Raw genomic sequence first — 26653 nt, 5'->3', positions numbered from 1 at the left:
TTACCTTATCAGCATAAGCATTGTCCTGAGCGATGGGATCTGATGCCTTTTGATGGCTGCTTTTTTAGCTACCTTATCAGGATAAGCGTTGTCCTGAGTGATGGGTTCTGATGCCTTTTGATGGCCTTTGCAGTGAATGATTCCAGCTTCCTTTGGAAGTAAAGCGGCTTTGAGAAGCAATTTTATTAAAGAGGCATTAATGATGGAGGACCCTTGCATAGTGAGGAAATTTCTTTCACCTATAAAATAGCTTGGTGGTGCAGGATATGGAAGGCATATTTAGAGTCGGTATAAATATTGATGTGTAGTCCTTTTGCAAGAGTGAGGGCCTGAGTTAAGGCAATGAGTTCAGCTTGCTGAGAGGTAGTGGAGGGGGTGCAGAAAATATATGCATCAGGTGTGAGGAAGAAAATAGATTTTGGAAGTTATGAGAACTGTAGAGAGTGAGTTGAGCATAGTTTGTGATTTTGAGGGCCTCTAAAAGTATTTAAGCGCGGCAGCCGCCACACGCAGACATGAGGGCTAGGCTAAAACAGTAAGGTCAAGTTTGGACAGAAAGGCTACAGGGCGCAGTGCTGGCTCTTGTATAAGGATTCTGACTTGACTGAAGTCATGGGGGCTGTCTGTGAAGCCTTGTGGCAGTACAGCCCAGGTAATTCGCTGAGCCTGATGGGTGTCAGGGTCAGTCCAAATGAAAGCAAAGAGAGGCTGGGATGAAGGGTGCAAAGGAATAGTAAAGAAAGCATGTTTGAGATCCAGAACAGAAGAATGAGTTGTGGAGGGAGGTACTGAGGATAGGAGAGTTTATGGGTTTGGCACCATGGGGTGGATAGGCAAAACAATTTGGTTGATAAGGCGTAGATCCTGAACTAACCTGTAAGACTTGTCCGGTTTTAGGACAGGTAAAATGGGGGAATTGTAAGGGGAGTTTATAGGCTTTAAAAGGCCATGCTGTAGCAGGCGAGTGATAACAGGCTTTTATCCTTTTAAAGCATGCTGTGGGATGGGATATTGGCATTGAGCGGGGTAAGGGTGATTAGGTTTTAATGGGATGGTAAGGGGTGCAAGATCAGTCACCAAGGAGGGAGTAGAGGTGTCTTACACTTGTGGCTTAAGGTGGGGAGATACAAGGGGAAGACGCAAAGGAGGCTTTGGGTTGGGACGAAGGGCAGCAATGAGATGTGTCTGTAGTCCTGGAATAGTCAGGGAAGCAGATAATTTGGTTAAAATGCCTCGGCCTAATAAAGGAACTAGGCAGGTGGGGATAACCGAAAAAGAGTGCACAAAAGAATGTTGTCCAAGTTGGCACCACAGTTGGGGAGTTTTAAGAGGTTTAGAAGCCTGGCTGTCAATACCCACAACAGTTATGGAGGCAAGGGAAACAGGCCCTTGAAAAGAAGGTAATGTGGAGTGGGTGGCTTTCATTTTGATTAAGAAGGGGACAGACTCACCCTCCACTGTGAGAGTTACCCAAAGCATCTGTGATGGTCCAGGAGCCTTTTGAGGCGATCAGGCAGTGTCAGTCTTCAGCTGCTAAGCCAAAAAGATCTGGGAAGGAGTCAGTCAGAGAGCCTTGGGCCAGAGTTCCAGGGGCTCTGGGAGTGGCTGCCGGGTGAGTCCGATTTCCAGTGGGGTCTCGCACAGATGGCACACTGCTTAGGAGGAATCCTGGGCTATGGGCATTCGTTGGCCCAGTGGCCGGATTTCCGGCACTTATGGCAAGGTCCTGGGGGAGGAGGTTCTGGAGGAATCCCTGGCAGCTGCAGTTCAGGCGTTTGGAGTTCTTGTGTGCTGGAGATGTGGCTGGGGTTTGTCTCACAGTGGAGGGAAGGAATTGCAACTCAGAAATACATTGCTACTTGGCTGCCTCTACTCTATCATTGTACACCTTGAAGGCGAGGTTAAGTCCTGTTGTGGGGTTTGAGGGCTGGAATTTAATTTTTGGAGGCTTATTTAATGTCAGGAGGAGATTGGGTAATAAAATATATATTGAGACTAAGATGGCCTTTTGACATTTTAGGGTATAGGGCTGTAAAGCAGCTCAGGGTTGCTGCCAAACAAGCCATGAACTGGCTGGGTTTTTCATATTTGATGAAAAAGAGTGTAAATGCTGACTGATTTGGGATAAAGAAAAAGGAGCATTAACCTTGACTATGCTTTTAGCTCCAGCCACCTTTTTAAGAGGAAATTGCTGGGCAGGTGGGGGAGGGCTAGTCACAGAATGCAACTGTAAGCCGGACTGGGTGTGAGGAGGGGAGGTGATAAAAGGATTATAGGGTGGGGGAGTGGAGGCTGAGGAAGAATTGAGACCTAGCTCGGCCTGGCGATGAGCAGCCTGGGGAGGAGGGGAGAGGTCATTGGGTCTGTAGAAAAGGAAGATTGGAAAGAGGAAAGACTCAGTGATGCTTGGGGTTGGGACTGAGGGGACAGGCAGGAGGGAAAGAAGGAAGATTTGGGACAAGTTGCATTGGGAACAGAGACTAGGGAGGGACCGATGTGTAAAAGAATGCCTGGACGTCAGGCACCTCAGACCGTTTGCCCATTTTATGACAAGAATTTTTTAGGTCTTGTAGGATGGAAAAGTCGAAAGTGCTGTTTTCTGGCTATTTGGAACCACTGTCCAGTTTGTATTGGGGTCAAGTGGCAGTACAGAAGAAAATAAGGCATTTAGGTTTTAGGTCAGGTGTGAGTTGAAGAGGTTTTAAGTCTTTGAGAACACAGGCTAAGGGAGAAGAGGGAGGAATGGAGGGTGGAAGGTTGTCCATAGTGAAGGAGCTAAGTCCAGAGAAAAGAGAGGGTAGAGACATGGAGAGAAGGGGTGGGGGGGTGCTTGCCCCCCAGGAAAGTGGAGAAGGGGTAGAAACACGGAGGGAAGGGGTTGGGGGTGCTTGCCCCCCAGAAAAGCAGTGCTTGCTGCTAAGGCTGAAGGACCAAGGCAGGCGTTCCCGTGTGGTCACACACCTCTGAAACGTGGGTGAATAATCAGGCAGTTGTCCCCACGTGATTAAACACCAAGGGAAGACTGTTTTCCCGAGTCCGTGACCGGCTCCAGAGTTTTGGGTTCATGGATAAAATGCGTCTCCTTTGTCTCTACCAGAAAAGGAAAGGAACTGAAATTAAGAGAAGGGAGAGATTGAAGTGTGGCGCCAAGATTGAAAGGAGAAAGAGGTTGAAGGATAGTGAGAGAGGTTGGAGAAGAGAGTAGAAAGAGGCTGCTTACCCGATTTAAAATTGGTGAGGTGTTCCTTGGGCTGGTTAGTCTGAGGACCAGAGGTTGCAGGTGGATCTTTGTCACAGAGCAAAGAGTAGGAGGACAGAGGATTGATCTCCCAAGGGAGGTCCCCCCATCTGAGTCACGGCACCAAATTTCACATTTCACTCAGGTCTGCGTGAAGAGACCACCAAACAGGCTTTGAGTGAGCAACAAGGCTGTTTATTTCACCTGGGTGCAGGCGGGCTGAGTCTGAAAAGAGAGTCAGTGAAGGGAGATGGGGTGCAGCCGTTTTATAAGATTTGGGTAGGTAAAGGAAAATTACAGTCAAAGGGGGGTTATTCTCTGGCAGGCAGGGGTGGGGGTGGGGTCACAAGGTGCTCAGTGGGGGAGCTTTTGAGCTAGGATGAGCCAGGAGAAGGAATTTCACAAGGTAATGTCATCAGTTAAGGCAGGGACTGGCCATTTTCACTTCTTTTGTGGTGGAATGTCATCAGTTAAGGTGGGAACTGGCCATCTGGATGTGTACGTGCAGGTCACAGGGGATATGATGGCTTAGCTTGGGCTCAGAGGCCTGACACTATCACTTTGGGATTTGGATGTCAACATATGAATTTTGTGGGGGCGTAGACATTTAGACCATAGAACTCACTAGAGGAGAGGGACAGACTGGTCATTTTAGTCTAATATTGGTATTATCCAGAAGTCATAAGGAGAGAGAGTGAGTGAGATTTAGAGAGAGCAAGAGAGAAAAGAAGAAGAAGAGGAAGAGGAAGAAGAAGAAGAGGAAGAGGAATAGGAGGAAGAGGAAGGAGGAGGAGGAGGAGAACGAAGAGAAAGAGGAGGAAATAGAGAAAGAGAGACTGAACAGGAAAAAAAACAGGAAAAAATTATATTGCAATTACAATTTTTGTAAAATCAATCCTCCAAGTGAGGTTAATATTAGAAGCACCATGGGAATTTTATTAACCCAACTTTTAATGTCATCATGCTTTGAGGAGTGTTCATTGAGATAAAGATAAGAGACTCCAGAAAATTTCAACCTATGTATATGGTCTCTATGTTAAAAATCTCATTGAATGAAAATCTATTCAGACACTTAATTTTGAAGTTAAATCACTTATATAATTTTGATTTATTGTTCAAGTGATTGTATACAACTATTTAAATGTTCTATTTTTAAAATAGAACATTTATTCCTAAGTATGGCAATAGCAAAGTATTCACTCATTTGTAAAGTAAGGCATTTAAATATATGAAAATGAGGTTTCCTCATACTCTTTACAAAAGCATCTGAAAGGTGCTCTATAGAAGCATCTCATAATTTATTTTACAATCTAATTACTCAGTCTGAAATCTAATTATTCAATATTTGTATATCTTGCTAAAGTGTTAAATAAAAAATTTATTTTATTCTACATATTTAGTTTCAAGAAAATTTTACAGCATAGCTTTTATTCCACATTTCTGTCCATGTGAGGATCCTTGAAATACTCTTTTATACTGTAAACAAAATTATCAAATGCAAAGATTATAGCACAGTAGCTGGATTCAATTTTCATTGGCCTCCACCTCTGCATTTCATTATTATTTTTACCTTTGTTCCTCTCAAATTGCTATCAGTTAGCCAGTTCTTCCCCAATTATTATTTTAGTTTAAATAATTTTAAAGGGTCAATATAAGTGAATATAAAAAGAGGATCTCAAAAAATGAGCCTCTCTTAAAATGCTTCTGTGTGGAAAATCTATTTTTGAAACATGGTTTTAGGACTATAAATTATTACTATTTTGGTTACAACAAAAGTGGCTTATCAGATGCCAAAATATCAAGTGTTGCTTCTGGAACTGAAGCAATATATACAAATATAGCCATCCTTCCTGCGTTTTTCAAGAAAAAATAATAAGAAAATATGTAATTCCAGTACTATACATTTAGAAACGTCCACTGGCAGGATATAAACTCATCTTAGGGGTTAAATACAGAGAAATAAAGGTGTTGCAATAAACATTTTTTGAATTCTTGACTTCCTTGGATGTTTTACTTATGTCTCTAAGTTTGTCTTTACTTTCAATTTGAAATAAAACAGAAAATAAGAAAGCAATAAATTCATGGGAGAAAAAAAGGCATTTGGCTCTAAGAGGTTGAAACGTCTTCCACCATGATGACAAAATTAAAAACGGCAGTTCTAACATCATTGAAGTCAACCAAACATACCCAGGACAAGTGGCCCAACTTATGAGAAACTGTTTGGACTTAAAAAGCTTTAAAGTATAATGTCTTCAGTAAACATCAGGTCAATGAAGACACCAAATTTCACTGTGAATGTATAAGCACATATTTTTGTTTATTCGTAAACACTTGTGCCTAGTATTGTTGATGCTGAAAACTCCAGGACCCAAAGTCTCAGACGACCATTAAATTCACTGTGAAAGCTTTTTGTTTCCGATGGATTCTGCTTAGAAATAAATTAAATTAGCATTTCTACCCTATACCCTTAAGAAATAGTTGACTATTAACAAATAATGCCAGACCTTGAGCCCAAACTGTTTCATAAGTCTTTGTATTCTCTCAGCTACATTTCTGAGTCTAAGAAACCTATTGACTTAGTGGAGAGAGCATTGTTTTATGCATATACTGACCCACCACTTCAGATTTTAAAAACATTTTTGTTTTGTTTTTCCTATCTGTTTTTTCTTTCTTCCCAACTTAGGCGGTGGGATGGGAATGAGGAAACACATCTGAAGTTTCATTTGGCATTGGGAAAGTTCTAAAGAAATTTGTTTACCTTCAAGACAAAGACTAAGTAATTTCACAGTAATTTAAGCAAAAATTGACATGTAACTCAGGGCATATTAAATGACACATAATTTGCTAAAATTTTTCTTAACTTGATAAAATTTTCACCAACAGAAGCAAAAATATTCATATACATATTTGCAGAAAGGGAGAAAAACTGGTCACTTAAAATTATTTCTTTAGGTCTAGAAAATTATCTCTATGTATTTTGAAATAACTTTCCTCACATACCAAAATTAGAACCACCTAGATATCAATTATATATTACACTTAGAATGTTGTACATAATCAGTGCTCAATAATTGTTGTAAAAGAGAAATCTCTGTTCTGCTTAGCCAACCTCATATTGAGTACTACCATACAGAAGGTACATACAGCAACATATACCAAGTTTAATTGTTCCTGGTTTGGGTAGCATTCATGACATTAAAAAAAACCTTTACCTCAATTTAGTTCCAAATATTTGGATCTGAATATTTTCTGGGAGGTCAGGGGCAAACATTAGTTGTTTCATGAGTTCCAATGAAAACAGTCTTTGGATTTCATGGACCTTACCAAGGTTCGCTGTGAGGGCGTGGTGACTAAGTGATCTCATGCTAATATTTATTGCAGCCTGCATTTATGGAGCGTTGTATGTTTGAGTTAAATGGTCATGAAAATTAAACTGATAATTATCTAACATTTATTAAACCATATGTTCTGCCCTATATGCTGATATGGTTTGATAGTGTCCCCACCCAAATATCATCTTGAATTAGAGCTCCCATAATTCCCACATGTTGTGGGAGGGACCCAGTGGGAGATAATTGAATCAATGGGGACAGTTTCTCCCATACTGTTCTCGTGGTAGTGAATAAGTCTCCTGAGATCTGATGGTTTTATAAGGGGTTTCCCTTTTCACTTGGCTCTCATTTTCTTTTGCTGGCCACCATGTAAAACATGCCTTTCACCTTCCATCATGATTGTGAGGCTTCTTCAGCAAAGTGGAACTGTGAATCCATTATACCTCTTTTTCTTTATAAATTACCCAGTCTCAGGTGTGTCTTTATTAGCAGTGTGAAAACGGACTAATACACATGCTTTACACCAAAAAGTTTACGTACACTGTGCTTGAGTGAATACCAATAAGTGTCATCTGGTGCAGGCAGAGTCATGGGCAGAAGGGCAGAAGATTCCTGGGACCCCTGTTTTCTTGCCTTCCTGTGGAGTGGATCAGACAGATGCAGATGGGCAAATCTAGAGACTCCACCTCTTAGTTGTTCTTTCCTTGGAAGGAAAGCATGAGGGTAGCATTAAGGTTGGGGTTAATCATTTGGGTTTGAGCGCTATGCATTCAGAGTTTAGGTGCCAAGTGCATCAGGGAATGCTGGAAACACCAGTTGTGTAGCACTTGAAGAGTTTGGGAGAAACTGAGATCATACACAGGCCTCCTATTGAGGGGAGGGGAAGCTATTAGTTCTGGCTAGCAAGCTGAAAAGAACATTTTGGTCATTCAACAGACAATCTTGCTTATTTCTTCACGTTGATGTTTACTAATTAGCAGGCATCGTACCATTTGATTTGTCTATATTATCTCATGTATTACGCATAAGATCCTTATGCAGTCTTATTGTCATTTTATGGTTCAGCAAATGGAAGCACAGAGTACTTTATCCTTTTTCCCACTAACTGAATATGTTCTAAATTGGAGTACAGAGAGGTTGAATAGAGGAATAACAGGCACTAGAAGTTTGAGGTCTTGATTTGGAATAGTGACTTTGGGAAAGCAAGACATTGATAAATTTTATAGACATGGCAAAAGTTAATCTTCTCAATATCATAGAGCTAATAGGTTGGGGAAGTACCAGGACTAGAGAAAAGTGAGTTAAGTACCATGGGTGCAAAATTGGAGTCCTCCAAAACACTCAAAAATTGAAACAAATAATATTTTCAGGCAGAGTTTAAATTTTCAAAATTAATGCAAAAATATATGATGAAGAAAATATCAACATTTTAAATAAAGGCAGAATGATTATTACTGTTTCTCCTTTTGTTTCAATACAGTTGGCACAGCACTGGGTAGGAAGCTTGAACTTGAATGCTATCAGTCTGAACTCAGAACCCAAGCTTGTAACCATTGTGTGCCGATGTTTCTCAAGATATGAAAAATAAAGAAGGGTCAAATATTACCTACACACTCTAAGACTGATGGCCAAAGATAACAGTGAAACTATGGACTTGATTTTTTAGAAGGGAAGCAGAGAAAATGATTATTTTTCTTGTATAGTCCCATTTAGAAACTTAAGTACGTGCATAGTTTAGCTTCAAAACCAGAGGACAAATAAAAATCTTATTTAAACTTTTCTTGGCCTCTCTTGTCTCTCTTGGCACTCTTTCATCAGTGCCAAGAATCCAATTACTGACCACAAGTAACCTAAAGCAGTTTTCCCGGCATTCAGTGGTATATTTTTCTGGAAGAAACCTTGGATACAATTAAGAATGACTTGAACACTGAGAAACATTTCTTATCTCATATAACAGAAGTGCTGAAGGTAGAGTGATTTCAACATTGGATACTTCAAGGCCTTAGCAATGTCATCATGGACTCATTTTTTTTTTCCAGTTTTAATCCTTGCCTTTCTCAAAGAGCCAGCTACTGTTCTCATGGTTACAAGATGACTGAAGCAGCTGCAAGCTTTTTTATTCCCATGCAGTAAAGTCTTTGTTCTTCCTTTTAAGAGCAAGAAAACCCCTTCTAAAATCTCCCCACCCAAAACGAGACCCTAGAATCAATTGTGAATTTATGTTTTTTGTTTGACAGCATATAGCACAATAGTTAAGAATCTTGTTTTGGTGGCCTAAAATAGGTGTAAAATGTGGCTCCATCACTTACTAACTATGTAACCTGAGGCATCTTATTTAAATTTTCTGTGCCTTAGTTTTCCTATGTTTTTAAAAAAGGTATAAAATAATATACCTATGTCATTGGGTTATTGAGAAGAAAATGTGAATTAATACCTGTAAAGTTTTTATAATGGTGTCTGACTGTTATTTTTAAGATGATTCTCACAGTCATGTATATAATTAAACTTAGGGAAACATGAAAGCTAAGAAAATACAATTACCTAAGTATCTCCTTAAAAAAAGACATCAATAAAAGTTTTAGTTTGCGTTGAATAATATTTTTTCCATTGATACGATCTGGATTTGGATGTGAGGTATGCAAGACAGAATAAGAATCAACTTCAGGACTACTGTCTTATTTAAGTGTGTGTGTGTGTGTGTGTGTGTGTGCGCGCGTGTGTGTGTGTGTGCGCGTGTGTGTGTGTATTTAGGTTTTGGAAGAAGTGGTCCACATGGCTGAAAATCAGAAAATCAGAAGCTGATCTCAAGCTAGCAATGATAACTTCATAAAAATAGCCTGCTTTGACAATTTTAGAACCAGGCAATATATATATATATCTGCAAAATACATACAGTGCATTTAAGCATAAGGATAATTAAACTGATCCCAATTTTGTTGGATTTTATTGTTAAGCTCTTCAGTTAACACTTAGAAAGAAGGGAAATGGAGAAATAGTCTCAATCTATTCTCATCATAAAAATCTCATTTGCAGATTTTTCCATTAGGTATAAAATATACCACTGCTAAAAATGCCTTTAATGGTTCCAGAACAATCCAGTTCCTTACATATGATTCTTTTAAAATCCTCAATTGCAATTATAAAATTCCATTTCATTTCCTTTGTCTAAGGTTTAATCTCACCATTCAAACGGCCATTTCTTGCTCACATGAAACTCTCTGGAGTGTAGTAAAATGGGGTGCAAGGAGTGAAAGTACATTATCAATGAATCATGGAGACAGGCTTCCCAGAAAGCAGCATTTTATTCCTGGGGTCACTGAATGGTCTGTGTGCTCCACGAATCCCTCAGAATGGAATATAAAGTTAAAAATTTCCCCAGAAATCCTCTCTTTCATATAATTTTTCCCCTCTCTATGAGGTCTTCCCATCAGTATAAACCATGGGATATTCTTCCTATTTGAACAATGGTAAAAACAGAAAAACTCACTATAATCCTAGTTCCTCTTCTAGTATTACTCAATCTCTGTCATATGCATAAAAATATACTCACTGCCTCCAAATTTTTCTATTTTGTCTTGAATGCACTCCACTGAAATTGCTCTTTGAAGGTCATGAGTGACATCCTCATCATCCAATCCAAAGGTCCATTCCCAGTCTTCAACTTTCTTGACCTATCCATAGCGTTTTCCAGTTGATCACTCTGTCCTCCTCAAAAACAATGTATTAACCTGGTATATGGTGCATTACACTTTCTTGGTTCCTTCTCCCTCTCTCTTTCTTGCTCACTCCTGCTCTGCCTGTCACTCTCTCTGTCATCTCCCCTCTGAATCCATTGTTGGCTCCTCCCTATCTCTCTGACTTATCTCCCTGACATTTGTTAAAGTGTCTCTGGGTCAACTTCCTTGGTGATCTCACTCATTGTTATGGCTTTGATACCTTCTGTCTTCCGTTGGATTCTGAAGTTTCTGTTTTCAATTAGAGCTTCCCTTTTGTAAATCATGTTGCATTATACAAATGTCTACATCTTGATGTAAGTATCTAATAGGCAACCCAAATTTTGAAAGTCTAAAACTCAGCTACTTTTCTACTCCCAACCCCACCCGCACCCAACAAGAATCTTGTTTCTCTCCAGTCCTCCCCCAGCTCAGAGCATTTCCTTCCTTCATTCTAGTTTCTCACACCAAAAACTTAGAAGTTATCCTGGATTTCTGTCTTTCTCTCACATCACAGCCACACTGGAAGCATCTACTATTAATTCTGTCATTGAAATACATTCAGAATCTGATTGCATCTCACCACACACACTGTTACCACCCTGATAGAAATCATGATCATCTTTCTCTTGGATGATTTCAGTTGGCTTCATACTTGTCTCCCTGTTCCCAGCCTGGCACCCTTTCAATCTTCAACACAGTAAAGGAAGTCAAATCACTTCATCTTTCTGCTCAAATCTTCCGATGACTTACTATGTCAGTCACAGTAAAAGCCTAATTAGATGTACTTAACCTTTAGGTAGTATAATACATTGATATAATTCTCATCTCTTAAATATATCAAAGAGAGAAGAATCTCTGAAAAGCTAAAATAGTTTTTAAAATTAAGGAAAACACAGCTCTAAAATTTAATTACAGCTTGATAAAAAACCAGATGCAATTTATACCATATTTCTAGATAGATCACCTCTGTAATCACATCCTAAAGGCTATGCTTGCCTCTTCAGAGCAGTTTTCATATGATTGGAAGAACAAAATTTTGGAAATCCCTAATCTATTTGCTTGCATTTTTTATGATTCAATCTTTCATTTAGCAAACATTTTATATCTCCTAGGACATAGAAAAGGGAAGACTTATAGATTCTATCCATTGAAGTTACTAGCAGTTCAAATACTTTTTTATTTCATGTGCAGGGATGACTAACAGATAAATCCAATCTATTCCAACTAGAGCTTGATATGATCACTAACTTGACTATTCCAGATTCTTCCTGTGGTATCACAAATTAGAATAAATGGGCCTATCAGTCTTAATTTAGCCACAACTACCTTAGTCAACTTGCAGAACTTGTTATTTGTCTGAAAACTTACAGAGTCATCTTTTCTATAATGCTGTCCCATACAATATGTGCTGAAATTATTTCTTCCATTCCTGAACATCCATAACATAGGGTTTATTTGCACTCTGGGTAACATAAATACACATTATTTTAATTCATTCCTAATTTTTTTCCAGTGCTAACTCTTATTTGGATTATAAACTTCCCAAGGGCATTTTCTTTCTTGGCATGCATGCATATTATAGCAAGATAAAGTTTCTATTTCTGAGCAAAAAATTGTAGCCAGGAGATATTTAGAATGTTGAAATTGACATATTCTTTTTGTCAAAAGAACAAATCAGTAAAAACAGCTTTTCTTAAGTTATTTGGAAATGATCACAAATTTTTTCTTTTTTTTTTTAATTACTTTTAGCAAGCTCTATTGCCAAGATTGGCTCAGATCCTTTAAAACTGGTACGTGATGCTGTGGAGGAAACCACGGACTGGATCTATGGCTTCTTTTCTTTGTTATCTGACATCATCTCATCTGAAGATGAAGATGATGATGATGGTGATGAAGATACTGATAAAGGTACAAAGAACATAGAGATATATCTAACTGCTAGGAGCAACATTAAATATGTATTATAGTGGCTTGCCTCAGTTTAAATTCAAATGAGCACTTGGGTCAAGCTAAACCAAAATGAATACACTTCTGACTGCTAAAAGCATATCAACAGGCTGCCAAACACAGTAAATTGTTCTTTATTTGATTTTCATCTTATAGCTTATCTACCATTATGGCAAAGATGTCAAAATTAAATGTTAATATTAATGTAGCATTACAGCAAAGGGAGTCTCATTATGCACTGCTATAAAACCACAATACAAACTCACATTTATATGCTTCTTTGGAAAAAATAGTTATTTTTCAAGTTTATCTCTAGGAAGATTAAAATAAAAACAGTAAAACTAAAAATACATATAAGTGTTTTATACACATATGTCATATTTATAGTCAAATAGCAGAAAGCAATCTTACTAAAAGTGCAATCAAAAGAGTAAATTTATTGGACCAAATGGTGGTGTAGAATAGAAGGACACATTCTAAATGTCCTAACAATTATGCAACTAACCTATGTGCTCTCTCATATATATTAATGAATAAAAGGAAATAGCCATCTCAAACCACATAAAAACTGCCATTGAATGAGTATGAAAAGAACAAAGCACTGTGATTCCATCTATTAGATAACACTTTTTAGGGTCAGTCTTAGTCATCAGAAATCATGTATTCAGCCTTGACTACCAGGAAAGCTTTAATTGTTAGAGTATTTTTATAACTTTTCCTGAAGTTATATTTGTTTTGGCCCCAGTAAGAGTTCAACATGAACAATAGGGAATTGAAATTAATATGATATATAACCTATAATGTATAATTTGGATCACTGCCACAATTTTATTGAATTCATAAAAATGAAACAATCTTATATAAATGTATATAAACAAACTTTATACTTAAAAACTGGAATTTGGGAAGCAAAGTAATGTAAAGACTATGATTGTTAAAACTAATAGATTTTTTTTAAATAAACAAAAGGGGAAAATAATGATGTCATATTATTCTATGCTAAAATATTTTCTAACACTGTTCTTCTTTTAATCTTGGTCTAGGAGAAATAGATGAGCCTCCCTTGAGAAAAAAAGGTTAGTTGTTTTCACCTTTGATAATAATTATTTTTCTCTTATGGTAATATTGGTTTTCAGCATGGTTCAAATATATTTTACTTATTTTAATATAAAGGTTTTGTTTAATAGTTAGGTCAAGATTTATAGTCAGAAAAAAATTACTCAATTTCTTTTCCAATGAAGGTGATCTCACTATTTTTCTGTTGATTATTTTTTAAATGCCTTATTCAGTAGATTTGTATGGATTCATTTATACACAGACCAATATCAGCTGGAATTTGAGGAATGAGGGGAGAATTCTGTAGCCTTAGAAATGGCCCAGAAAATGACACCCATGATTTATTCTCACCATGGTCAGATTTATTGATTTTAAATTTTTATTCTTATTCTTTTCCTTTTAATTTTTTTGCCATCATTATTTTGCATGTTAGTTGATGACTATGGGCCAGGACAACAAGATGGTGAGGGACATAACAGCCTAGGAGGCAAAGGCATATCCAGTTGGTATGTGTGATGTGTCACTGTCATGGAGTGGAGTTACCTGGATGTGCCTGGATGTGCTGTAGAGGAATTACTTGCAGGAATAGATAAGGTGACTGAGTGAAGTGGTCACAACCTGAATGATAAGAACGATAAACCTAGGACAAAGGAGGACAGCAATGGGGCAGGAATTTCAGAAGACAGGGATTTTGACAGGAAGGGGTAGGAACTGCATCTGGAAGGGGCACTGGGGAGCAGGTAGTACCATCTTGAGGTACATTTGTTGTGAGAAAACAGCCAACATTCAAGCCAGACTTAAAACAATTGCAGTGTTTTAGTTACTGCTACACATGGGCAGGCTGTTGAGGGTTTACCCAGGAAGATAACCCTGGCTTCTGTTGCTCTCTCCTAATACCTACTGTGGATTCAAACAATGGGATCCAAACTTACAGTTTCAGCCTTCCCTGAGAAAATGATGACTACCCCACGCTATCTGGGGTAAAATCCACTTAGTGTATGTTAAATTAGAAACTTTGGATTTGTAACTTATGCAGCAAAAAAGAGCTAAGCCAGTCAAACTCAACTATGGCAAAGGCATCCAGAAATGAAAGTGTTTATAAAGCTCTGTGAGGAGAAAGGAAGGGTTTATACACCTGCAAATCCAGAATGAGAACTCAAGTACTCAAGACAGACTTCAGCCATCAAATTCAGGTTTAGAGATTCTAGATTTGTCTATAAGCTTCAAGAGATTTATAGCTGATATCCCATAGAGAGTGAACATAGTCAAGCTTTAAGTGAGTTATTAGTCATTATCTGGAAATAACAGCTTATGCACATTTATTTTCATTGGAAATGGAAGAAGGGAAAACAGATAAATAATGTTTGCTCATTTATACTTATAAACTGAAATCCATAAGACTATTATAAAGCCATATTTTTCATAAATTGATATTTACTATTTAATAAAAAATTCTTTTGATTTAAATTTTTCTTTGAAATTATTTTAAAGTTAAGCTTCATATAGTAATTAGTATAAACTGCAAATTCATACAAAGCTGTTTTACTATTGTTTCTTAAATTATTTCCTTGATTCAGCAAATCAAATTTTTGCCAGAAAAACTATTAAATAGTTGTTTAGGGTACTTTTAAAAAATGTTAGAAATGTTTATTAGTCAAAAATAGTCTAAGGGATATATGTCCTTCAACACATGTGCACTAATGTCCTTAAAGATTACATACTCAAAATTAGGAGAATTGACTTTAAATCACCTGAATATATTTTCTTAATAGTATTATTCACACAGTTACATGAAAAAAAATTGACATTTAAGTAAAAATCTCAGATGCTCTATCTTGGGTACAGAGGCTATGTAATAATAAACCTTAGTTAAAAGTGAATTCGAGAAGATCTATTTCATTGTAATTATTATTTTTTATGTGTAAGCTTTTCTTTCATAGAAGTATAGAGGCAATGAGAGCTTTAAAGTAGTAGCTAATATTTTATAAAACATTTATAATACATATTCTACATTTTAAGTATACTTTTAACATTATTATTAGGGGAGAAATTCTATAAATTATTCTTGTCTTATAAGTTATTTTACTCATGTTTACATTTACAAATGTTGGTTTAAGAAGGAATTTGGGGGCAACGTAGAATGATAGTCTTTTAAAACATTTGATTTTTACACATCTAAATGACTCTTCATTAATACCCTTCTCAATTCATATATATTCAATAATATTTAGTCATTTTATATTGCCTAAATTATCAGGCTGTAGCATTTTTTTATTCAACTGCCCTATATCTACCTAAAACATTTTATTTGAATACACTTAGTTTTATTTGTTGAGTTATTGCTATTCTTAACAAAATAAAAATTCGGCCAGTTTGTAATTTATGGTTGAAGTTTGCAGTTTTTAATTTGATATGGAATAATGGTGTAGTCGACTAATCTCAGGGTTGCAGTATTGATTATTAAACAGATTATTAATATGGATGAAATATTTGATTCTGCTAGCCTGTGGAATCTGTTGTTATATATAAATATAGCTTCAGGGTATTACATGTAGTACCTAGTGTCTTTATATTCTTCATGCATATTTTTCAACTTGTCAAAATTTTAAAATACTAAGTTATATTACTAAACACTTCATGATGAGACCCCCAAGGCACTGAATCTTTAGAAAATACTATATTTTATTACATAGTTGTCTAAAAATTATAACTATGAAAAACAAATACTATTATAAATCACATTTTCTGAAAAAATTATTTGTTGTGTATAGTGGTATACTTTGCACATCTGGAAGTGTACTTTTAAGCAATATTTTTCACACCAGGGTATACATCATGGATCTGTTAGCACCTCACTTTCTAAGGGTTATAAAAGAGCAGAGAGATTTAAAGGAATTGAATGTCATTTGAATGTTTTCCTAAAATTGATCTGCTTGAGAGCATGCCCGGTTTATAACTGTACTATTTCCACTTCAAATATAAATAAATTTGTTGTTGGTTCTTTATGGTATTCGACATTACTTGGAAGGAGACAAAAAAAGTAACATTGCCCTAATAACATTGTGTGTGCGTGTGTGTGTGTGTGTGTATGTACAGATGTGCATAAGGCTTCTCAATACTTGTATCTTTAAAAGTAAAATATAGGGTTAGATTTATTGATGAACGCTGTCTCATTCTAACTGTAAAATACATTAATCCACAGATAGGTGATTTTAAAACTCCATTCACTAGATGGCATTCTAAAAAAAATTCATTTTTCAGGTTTAATAATAACTTATGAAGATTTGCAATATATTAACCTTTAGATTCTTAGATTCTTATAGTCTAAAGGTTAATATATTACAGGATGTGAAATCACAGAATATGGAGGAAATTTAAAATTTTCAATATGTACACTTTTTTCCTTAGAGAATCATAATGTAGCTCTTGGGTAAAATTTTTGTGAGAGAGGTGGAATGAAAATATGAATTCAAAGAGAAAAGAGAAAGATGAAAACCTTCCAAATGTTAAGAAATAATTTTTTGATAAATATTTTAAGTTGATAATGACATCTAAAAATATTATAGTGTTTGGAGTCCATCAACTCAGTTTTTAAAAGGGATATGGCAACTTTATTTTTAAATGTCAACATTTACAATAATCTATAAATTATATCACTTGTAATCCTTCAACTTATGATGAAAAATTTTAGAACTTGTAGGAAGGGATGCAGAGTTTTGCAAAATTTCTAAGGAATATAAAAGGGAAAAAATTGAACATGATTGTAATAGAAAATAAACATTTTGCTTTCTGGGTAACTCCTAGGTTTCTGAGTGAGAGCAAAGCACAGAGGTCTAAGATTCACGACGGTACAATGTATATCCTTAGCTAATCACTAATACAGAATTCGGACATGTTTTATGCCTTCTGGGATTAAACTCAATCAACAAATGTATTTTTCAATTAATCTTTTTCAAGTGTTTTCTATGAGCCAAGCAATGAGCTGGTGGAAGAGAACATGTACTATTTGCTTACCACATTCCCAAAGACTAATGATGAACATTTATTAAATAAAATAATAAATGACAGTAATGGAGTTTTGATGTGGTATTGCTAGCATCAGGATCAATGCAACATGTTATTTTATAGCTTACGTAATTGCAAAGGTGTAAAAGATCACCTTACTTAGTAAAATGTCCTGCAAATACCACAGTTAAAAATTTAATGAATACATGATCAAATAAGGCAGTAAATAAGATAGAATAGTTGGGGCATTGTATATTTGATAAAGAAGAGGGTAAATCTTTATATGATGTTATCATTAATAAATTGAACTGAAAGTATATGAAAATATGAATAATAGTAATGATATCCATTTTTTAGAAATATAAATTAATTTTAATTCCCTTAATTATTCATAAAGACCCAAAGTTAAAGTTAAAACCAGGGCCAGACACAGTGACAGACAGACAGACACACACACACACACACACACACACACACACACGCAAACATGCACACACTCAGAGAGAAAGAAAAAGGGAGGGAGAGAAAGAGAGAGAGCGAAAACCCAATAGTCTTAAAGCAAAGTTAAAAAATATATGTTTTTTTCAGCATAGGTATCTTAGTGTTTTTCTCTATTTATGTTCAAAAATAAAATACTGGTTTATTACTGGTTTATTTTACTAATAAAATACTGGTACTAACACTTTTAAGTGCAACTTAACAGATACACCTATCTCTATCTCCTTTTTACAGTTTATTCTCACTTAAACCTCCATCTATAATATATCTGTATATAAGAATAATCATTACAGCATTTATATCCCTTGGAATATGTAATTTTAGAAGATAATAATAGGCTCCTAACAAGGAATTAGGTTTTGTAATGTCTTTTCCTGACATCTAGTTTTAAAGTTAAGAAAGAATAATTGTAGTCATTCAGAGTTATGCACATTTAGTTTTTTGGACAGGAGAAACTGATCTTTAATTTTAGGAGCATGGTGGCCTTATGGGCTATAGGTTTATCTCTTGCCTTAGAGGAAAACACCAGAAGCCAATCTACATTATGTTTAATTTCCTTTCTTGCTAACTACTTGCTCTTTGAAATAAGAAATTGTCCTTAAGGATAAGCTAGACCCAATATAGAGGATGATGTTCTATGAGATTGTACTTGATGCATGTCAATGGCAGAGAAAGAGATTCCTCACTTACAGCAAAACAAATTACAATTCCCCCTATAGTCGCATGTTTAAATTTCCCTAAAGCTCTGCAAGTTGAAAAGAGCTGCTTGGTAAATTTTAACTCAGTTCTTTCATTGTGTATTTTTCTTACTTTATTACAATCCACAATAGCTCTTGCAGTCTGAGCGAATGAGAAAGAGCCAGAAAATTTAAGCATCATAAATATTCAAGACTTTAGGATTAGGCCATTCAGAAGGTTGTATCGTGTCATCGGGAGTAAGATGGATAGACGTATGTGTGTGTCAGAGCTTTCATTGCATCCATCTTTGCCGGCAGCTTCAGTGGTTTACACCAGGCTGAACATTAAGTGTCTGAAAAATACGGTGCATGAAAAAAGGAAGGAGAATGGAAAGATGACTAAACTTGTTAAAATTCATAGCATCAGAATATTGGTTACTAGGTAGCCCTAGTAACATTGTTAAGTATACATTTATCTTTGGATGTCTCTTCTAAATAAATCTAGATCAAAGCTCATCTCCATAACTGCACCATTGCATATCGCTCTCAGGCTGCATGAGGAGCTTAGAGCTTTATCTTCTGCCTGTCTTTCCCAAGCATGGAGCAGACCTGTGATGGGGGTGAGAGGGGGACAAAGCCCAGAGAGAATAGACAGTAGGTGTGGAGGTTGGCTCAAAATGAAAAAGGCTGAGGAGGGCGAGATCAAAGGAGATTTAGGATCCAGTCACTTCTCCAGGTAGTTGCTAAGAAGTAAACTCTGAGACCACTGACTCAGGCAACTGTAGTACTTCGTGCTACTAAAAGAGCTCATCTTTGTCAAGGCACACAAAGTGACCCAGGATGAAACAAATAATGGTGGGTCAAACCAGAGCCTGAATTAACAGGCCAAGGAAAGCAAGAGATCAGGTTTTGGTGCCAACATCAGAAGGAATTAAAAGAGTCTCTGAGGCAACTCAACTCAGGCCCAACCATTTTATGTAGTTCTTCTGGAGCAAGAATAATTTCATTGGTGTTATATTTCTACCTGTACCTAAGATGAGTAATAGAGAAAAGGATGTGAGGGGGAAGCTGTTAGGTCTAATGTATTTCAGAATCTTCTCTCTGCAGTTCTGTATGTTTCCTGTTTCAAATTCAAGAGAAACTAATGTGCTAGTTGACTGCAGACGGCTTGAAGTTTTACCTATTTTAAATTATAGATTTTCATTTAGAAAGGGTCTGTTGAAAAATAAACAACAACAAAAAAAGCATAACAGAAGCCTTACCAGTGGTTCTCAACTCTGTGTGTCAGATTCAAGTGATGTCTTAATTAGAACTCTTTTGCTCATGAGAGACCAAAATCCAATTCACATTGGCGGTGGCTCACGCCTGTAATCCCAGAACTTTGGGAGGCCGAGGCGGGCAGATCACGAGGTCAGGAAATGGAGGCCATCCTGGCTAACAAGGTGAAACCCCATCTTCACCAAAAATACAAAAAATTAGCGGGGCGTCGTGGCGGGCGCTTGTAGTCCCAGCTACTCGGAGGCTGAGGCAGGAGAATGGCGTGAAGCCAGGAGGCGGAGCCTGTGGTGAGCCCAGATGGCGCCACTGCACTCCAGCCTGGGTGACAGAGCGAGACTCTTGTCTCAAACAAACAAACAAAAAAACACTTTTTCTGTTCAAGTGATTAAAAGTCATAAATAGAGTTGGCTTCTGAAATGACTTGATATAGTTTTTTTTTTTAATCATGTTATTAGTAAATCCTCTTTCTTCACTTCTGGAACCTGCTTTCCTTCCTCTGTTTCATTTGTTTCAGTCTCAGGCAGGCTTTTCTCTCCTAGCAGCTATTATGGGGACCAGAAAGTTGAGGCCAAAATTATCTTACCTTAGCAACTCAGTAGAAGAGCCTGTTCTCTTCCTCAATGCCTCTGCGAAAGCATCTGGTTCACTCCCATTAATCTGGATTTAGTAGCATATCCCTGTTGGAGCCAATCAGTTGGACAGAGAGATGAAATATGCACTTTATCAAGGCCTATGAAATGGGCCCCCGTCCTTGGAAATGAAGGATGTGTTAGCATGGGGAAAAAAGTGGTTCCCAAAATTAAGAGGAATATTATCAGGAATACTGGATTCTAGCAGGAAAGCCACAAATGTCTACATCATCTAATTTTTGTTTCTAATTCAGAATTCTAGATTACCTCCCATCTCCGATTTGCTAAATAACAATCTGTAGGGGTCAAGCCTTAAATAGTTGAATTTTTAAAATCTCCACAATGGTATTCTAACTCACAATCAGAGTGAGAGCCATTGCAACCCAAAAGAGTAATGCTAGAAATAGGGAATTTTATGCATCCTGAGGCCAGTGAGTTAGACAGTCGAGGATAAGTGAATAACTGCATAATTTGTTTACACACAATGGCTAATGTATATAAATCTACTGTTAACAAAATCCCAAAACATGAATGATAGGATGCAAACTAAGTTAATATATATATCACTGTCGCATTGACCTAAGCCATTGGAATAACTATTGATAGTTGATGCTCATCATCTGAACATATCAAAATTTTAAACATGACAGATAAGCTTGAATGAATGCAACAAGGAGGTATTGGTATTGTTTCCCTTTCTGCTGTTAACCAGCTATGGTCAAGTCACTTCAGTGGCTCTCAGTTCTCACACCTGTAAAACAAAACTGCCAGATTTACTGATGTCCAGGTCTTTTCTAGCTATGATATTTTATGATTCTATGATTAAATTGTGATGCCATACATTGATAATTTTATCAAGAGTTTCATCTGGACTAGAGCTTTGAAATTCAAAGCATGGCCCATGGACCAGCAATGTTAGCATCATATGGGACCTATTTAGAAATGCAGAATCTAGGCTCCATCTAGACATAATGAATTAAAATCTGCCTTTTAAGATCCCTAATGACTCTTATGCACATTAAAATTTGAGAAACATTGATCAAGACAGTAGTTTCACTTTGGACTGTGGTTCTGAAATTACCTGAGAGTTTATTTAAATTGTAGATCTCTAAAAATTTCCTTGCCATGAGAGACAAATTAATAACATTTGAGTAGTAGCTCAGGAATATGTTTTAAAATCTCCCCAGATAATTCTCATGTACAGACACATCGGTCTTATCTAGCACATCATCAAATATGAAACACGCTAACACAGCCAAAATCTTACTCAAATCTCCAAATCTGCAAACTTCACCATTGATAATCTATAAAAGGTATTATTTGCAATCATTTGTACTTCTGTCTGGTTTATGTACACATGGGAAATGATATCTCATTTATAGATGGAGAAAATAAAATTCGAAGAGAAAAAATGAATTAACCTGAGATAACAAATTTAATGTCAAAAATGAGATTAGATAGATATCATCTTAGTATATTTATTTTGAAAATTTTTAAGGATCATTAGCATACAGTGTTGAATCTATTATTTTTTCTGGAAAAAGTTCAGCTTATCTTACCAAGTAATCAAACACGATAAAATAAAGATCCAAAATAATTTACATTTATGGGCTTCAACATCTCTGAAAGAAACTATTCTTAATATCTTCTTATCACTGTATCTGGAGTGGTTGCCCATTAAGTCATACACATACTAGGTGCTTCAAGGGGGAGAGAGTATTCCTTTTTATAGTCTTCATTAATGGTGAGTAGTACGCTTTCCCCAGAAATATTTGTTTACCAATCAAACATAAAAAGTTTTAGAAAATCAAAGAATATACAGATATCTACAGATAATCTGGAATATTTATCTAAAATATTAATAATTCAGCAAACAGCTGTGTTTGGCATTATTTAATTAGCCACTAAATAGATAACAAGATTTGCTTGTTCATCTGTTACAATTAATCTGTTGTGCTCTAATAACAATTGGCAGATTCTTATAAAGATTCTATGTTTAAGTGAATAAATAATTTGTTTTTTTAATATTAAATGGGAAATAATGTAAGAAGGCATTTTATTTTATCTGGTGCTTGTGAGGTATCTAGAGAAAACATAATGAGAGGCATTCTTTGAAATACACAACCCTTATAATAATTTAATAAACAGAATTGTCATCTTAGAAGAATCAGGATGATTGCCTTGATGACAGAGATTATTCTTTTAACTTCTTGAATCTGTCATTTGAAAATCTTCAATTGATAACATTCTGAATTTATTAACAGTTTGCCATATTAATAGAGAAAAATTGCATGCTTTAAACTGGCCATGTAAGTCTTAGACAAAATTACAAACTATCTGTCTACTCAACAGCAAGCTTTGGTATGATCATAAGTAGATAAAAACTATCATAAGGAAAACACATGTAATATAACAAAACAATTTAGAAATACGTCACTACAAAATCAGCTCATTCATAGGAATCACTGATACAATCTATTTTCACTGATTTTTGTTCCATTGGTTGCTGCTACTACCAGCCTTCTCATTTTGAATACCTGTGGCCTTTCTTCCCAGTTGCATATGGAAGTTGAGCTCAGAGAGTCTAGGGAAAATGTATTGGCCTGATGATTACCATTGGCACTGTGGTAGACATAGACCTTATGTAAACATTTTGACAGAATTAAACGGCCTCATGAGGAGGAAGAAAAACTAATGAAGTGAATCTTCACTTGGAGTTTGGTGAAGTTTTAGAGATTACACCCTTTGAGTAATTGTATGTTCCTATGGGACATTCAGCACACGTCATGAGAACAAGAAAATTCTCCATTATACTTGAAAACTCTAACTTGGACTACCAAGAGGATCATTAAAATCTATCCTTGTCCTCTCAAATGTCCAGCATAAATATATTTAGTAAATGGCTGAATTTTGTAATTTCTGCATATAGAATACCATAAATATAGAGACAAGTGTTATAAGACAAAATAGAATGTAGATTATCACTGAAATACCCTAATCATTAATAAGGAATGCTAGAGAAATATAATAATATTAAATCTGCAGAACAAAGGGAATAGAAATTTTAAGTTCCTTCCTTTAAGCTCGGTTTTAAATCTTGCTCTCAATTTTTTTCTGTTGAAATAGTTACATTTTATTAACATTTTATTATAGGCATAATATACTTACTTATAGTTTATCTAGTTTTTGTATGAGCATCTATAAATTTTGAAATAAAGCAATGTTAAAAACATGCTTAATGTCCTTAATATAATTACAATTTAGCTTTTCAGTGCTCTAGAAAAAACAGTACATGAAAAAAATTTCTGAAATATAAAAAACTTTCAATTGTTGCAGTTGTTTTTCTGTTTTCTCTTTTATTTTTCTATTTATTTTGAGACAGGGTCTTACTCTTGCCCAGGCGGAAATGCAGTGTCACCATCATGGCTTACTGCAGCCTCAACCTCCTGGGCTCAAGGGATCCTCCTGTCTCAGCCTCCCAAGTAGCCAGACTACAGTTGTGCACCACCACACCCAGCTCATATTTATTTATTTATTTATTTATTTATTTATTTATTTATTGTAGAGATGGAGTTTCACCATGTTGCCCAGGTTGCTCTTGAATTCCTGGATTCAAGCAATCTGCCCAACTCAGCTTTCCAAATTGCTGGAATTACAGGTGTGAGATACTGCACCTGGCCAATCGTTGCAGTTTATAAGTACCTTTGGCATATCTTATTTCCATAAGTAGTAAAATCTTGCAACTTTCCCTTGTATTTCTAATAGAAATTTAAAATATTTAGAAATAAAATATTTTTTCAAATTTTCAAGTATAATCATTTTAGTAGTTAAATAGTATTTTGAAAGTTGTATCATAACAAACAAGAAAAATATGATCCATCACCACCTTCTAAAATATGCAAGAGTTGATAACTCATAATCATGGTTGAATATTTTTTCAAGTAGTATGCATTTCTCAAGTGGCTAGTATATGCCAGTCATCATGTTAGGCATTGAAAATTTAATGTGGAACAAAATAGACATAATTCTTGCCCTCATCAAATTTAGTTATTTAGTGAGAAAGAGAGACAAATAATAATAATAGCTGGCATTCACATGATGCTTACTTGACACAAATGATGCTCTAAATGTTTTACATTTTAACATATTTTAATCCCCATATAATCCTATCTGATAGACACTACTGTTAATCTTATTTTATGGATGAGGAAACGAAGTTCACACAGCTAGTAAGTATGGAAATCAGATTTGAATTGAGCAGATTGACTCCAGTGTTAATTAACTTCAACATTAAGCTCTATGTTAATGGATGTCAGAGATGCACATATTTTTGTATAGATCTTTTAATAGTTTTATCTATGTCTACATTTTCCTATCAAAATGCATGATATTTTAATTATATTAGTATACTATAGATTTATAACATCTTTCATATGATGATTATTAAAATAATTAAAATAATTCTTTACAGATCATCGGAATCCTGAAATAAAGAATAATCTAAAAATGTGACTAGTTTTTATTTATTCTCAACACCATAATAAATTATTATAACTCCTCCTCTGTTTGGCATTGTACTTTGGAAAAACAGTCTGTGTGAGGAAGATATATTTCATTGCTATCTCCATTGAATGATAAACCATGAAAGTCAGAGTTTAAATTCTCTGAGTTCCTTAATGAAAGAAAGTTGTAAATGCATTTAAAGCCCAGTATGATAATGTTTTCTTTGGATTTCAAAAGCTTTTAGTCTTGGAGTGAGAGATGAATAGCAATAAGGATCTAAGAGGAGATACTACTTTTTCCTCCCTTGTCTTCACTCATACCTCCCTACCAGCCGGCCAGAAAAGTGTTAGGGAAAAGTCAGGAGTAGTAAAAGAAGTAGAAATACACTTCCTACATTCTTTGAAATTAATTTGCCCTTCTCTTAAATCCTTCAGTGCCCTTGAAACCATTACTGACACCGGCAACTTTAGTGGAGTGCTAATTCTTTCTTATTAGGCAAAGCTACCAGTGACTCAGTAGAATAAAGGGATTCCCTTTGTTGCCTCCTAACACATTAAGATAATTGTAACTTTTTTTTCCATGTCTTTTTCCCTTCTTCCCTTCTCAAAATTCAAATAGAAACTCATACCTTTAAGAATTTATGGGCAGACTCACACCTGGATTAAGATACTTTGACCTCTGTGCTTTCTAAGACACAAAACAATTTTTAAGATTTACCGGTTACAAATATGGCTTATGATTCCAACTAGCATCTGGTGCTGAGACTTAACACCTTTTCAGAGACATTGGACATCCACCTAATTGCAAAGGACATATATGTCGAGGTGAACAATGACTGCCTTGCCTTTCTTCTAAGTCTCTTGTATCCAGGTTTGGTTCAGGTTTAAGTGAACTGGTCCTCAAAAGGTGTCATGATGTTTAAGTAAAATTTTATGCTATTATACATTATTTCATGTTATATTAAGTGGAGACATTCACCTATCTTTGCAAATTATTAAATAACCAGAAGCTAGTATTAACATAATATAGAAAACTTAATTTTATTTGAAGATTGTTGGACAATAAATTTCTACCTTTAATGACTCGTATCTTTTAAATTTGATTTTGCAATTTATACAAATATAGCCTTAGCTGGAAAGAGCAATTGAAGGTAACAAATCAGGCATTGCCTCCCTATGAGAAAAATACCTTTCCAAAGTCTAAATTAGTAACATGTTACTGAATTGGACAGGAGCTTGAATAGCATCATTTCCTGGCTAAAGTGTAAGGAGACAGAACTGGCACGCCATGTGGAGGCTTTACTGGATTCTTCTGACATCAGATATCCACAGTCAGTGACACCAGTGATGGAATCCAGTCCCCAAAGAGAATACAAAGTTGCAATAAAACATGCAAAGAAACATTTAATTTCTCCTTAAGTCTGAATCGTCAGAAATAATTTTTTGTCTTCCTGAGCAAATAAATGTAGGTGTGTGTATGTCTTTACTAGTTCTGCTGTGTTTTTCCATGCTTGCCTCTGTAGAAATATTAATATTTCAGCTAAAAATAGTTGATAATGTACCTGTAAAACAAAACTCTGCCTATGTAAGTTTGTATACTTTATTGTGAGCTCTAGAGACTTTACTGTGTGTGTATCTTTTTAAAAATGGTTGACCTCTGCTTGCAAAACAACTGCCTGCATCTGCCCACAGCAGTGAGGTTGTCTTAGTTTGTTCTAAGGCTGAAGTGCAGAAACAGGAAAATAAAAAATGAGGCTTTCCCTGTGAGATTGATC

At 35.8% G+C, this 26653-nt stretch overlaps 1 protein-coding gene across 5 annotated transcripts in view; it reads left to right on the top strand.

The window, feature by feature from the left end:
* TRDN (triadin) overlaps positions 1 to 26653 on the top strand; it is a 416769-nt gene that overhangs the window by 76941 nt on the left and 313175 nt on the right. For all 5 annotated transcript variants that reach the window (XM_055114092.2, XM_057302585.2, XM_063605444.1 and 2 more), the window contains exons 3-4: positions 12036 to 12194; positions 13277 to 13309. In XM_055114092.2, coding sequence (XP_054970067.1) covers positions 12036 to 12194; positions 13277 to 13309 — 192 coding nt within the window. The remainder of the gene's footprint in view (positions 1 to 12035; positions 12195 to 13276; positions 13310 to 26653) is intronic.

The sequence above is a fragment of the Pan paniscus genome, chromosome 5, assembly GCF_029289425.2.
Source record: "Pan paniscus chromosome 5, NHGRI_mPanPan1-v2.0_pri, whole genome shotgun sequence".
Taxonomy (NCBI): domain Eukaryota; kingdom Metazoa; phylum Chordata; class Mammalia; order Primates; family Hominidae; genus Pan; species Pan paniscus.
Note: the sequence above shows the minus strand (reverse complement) of the source record. Positions and strands in the feature narration are given on the sequence as shown.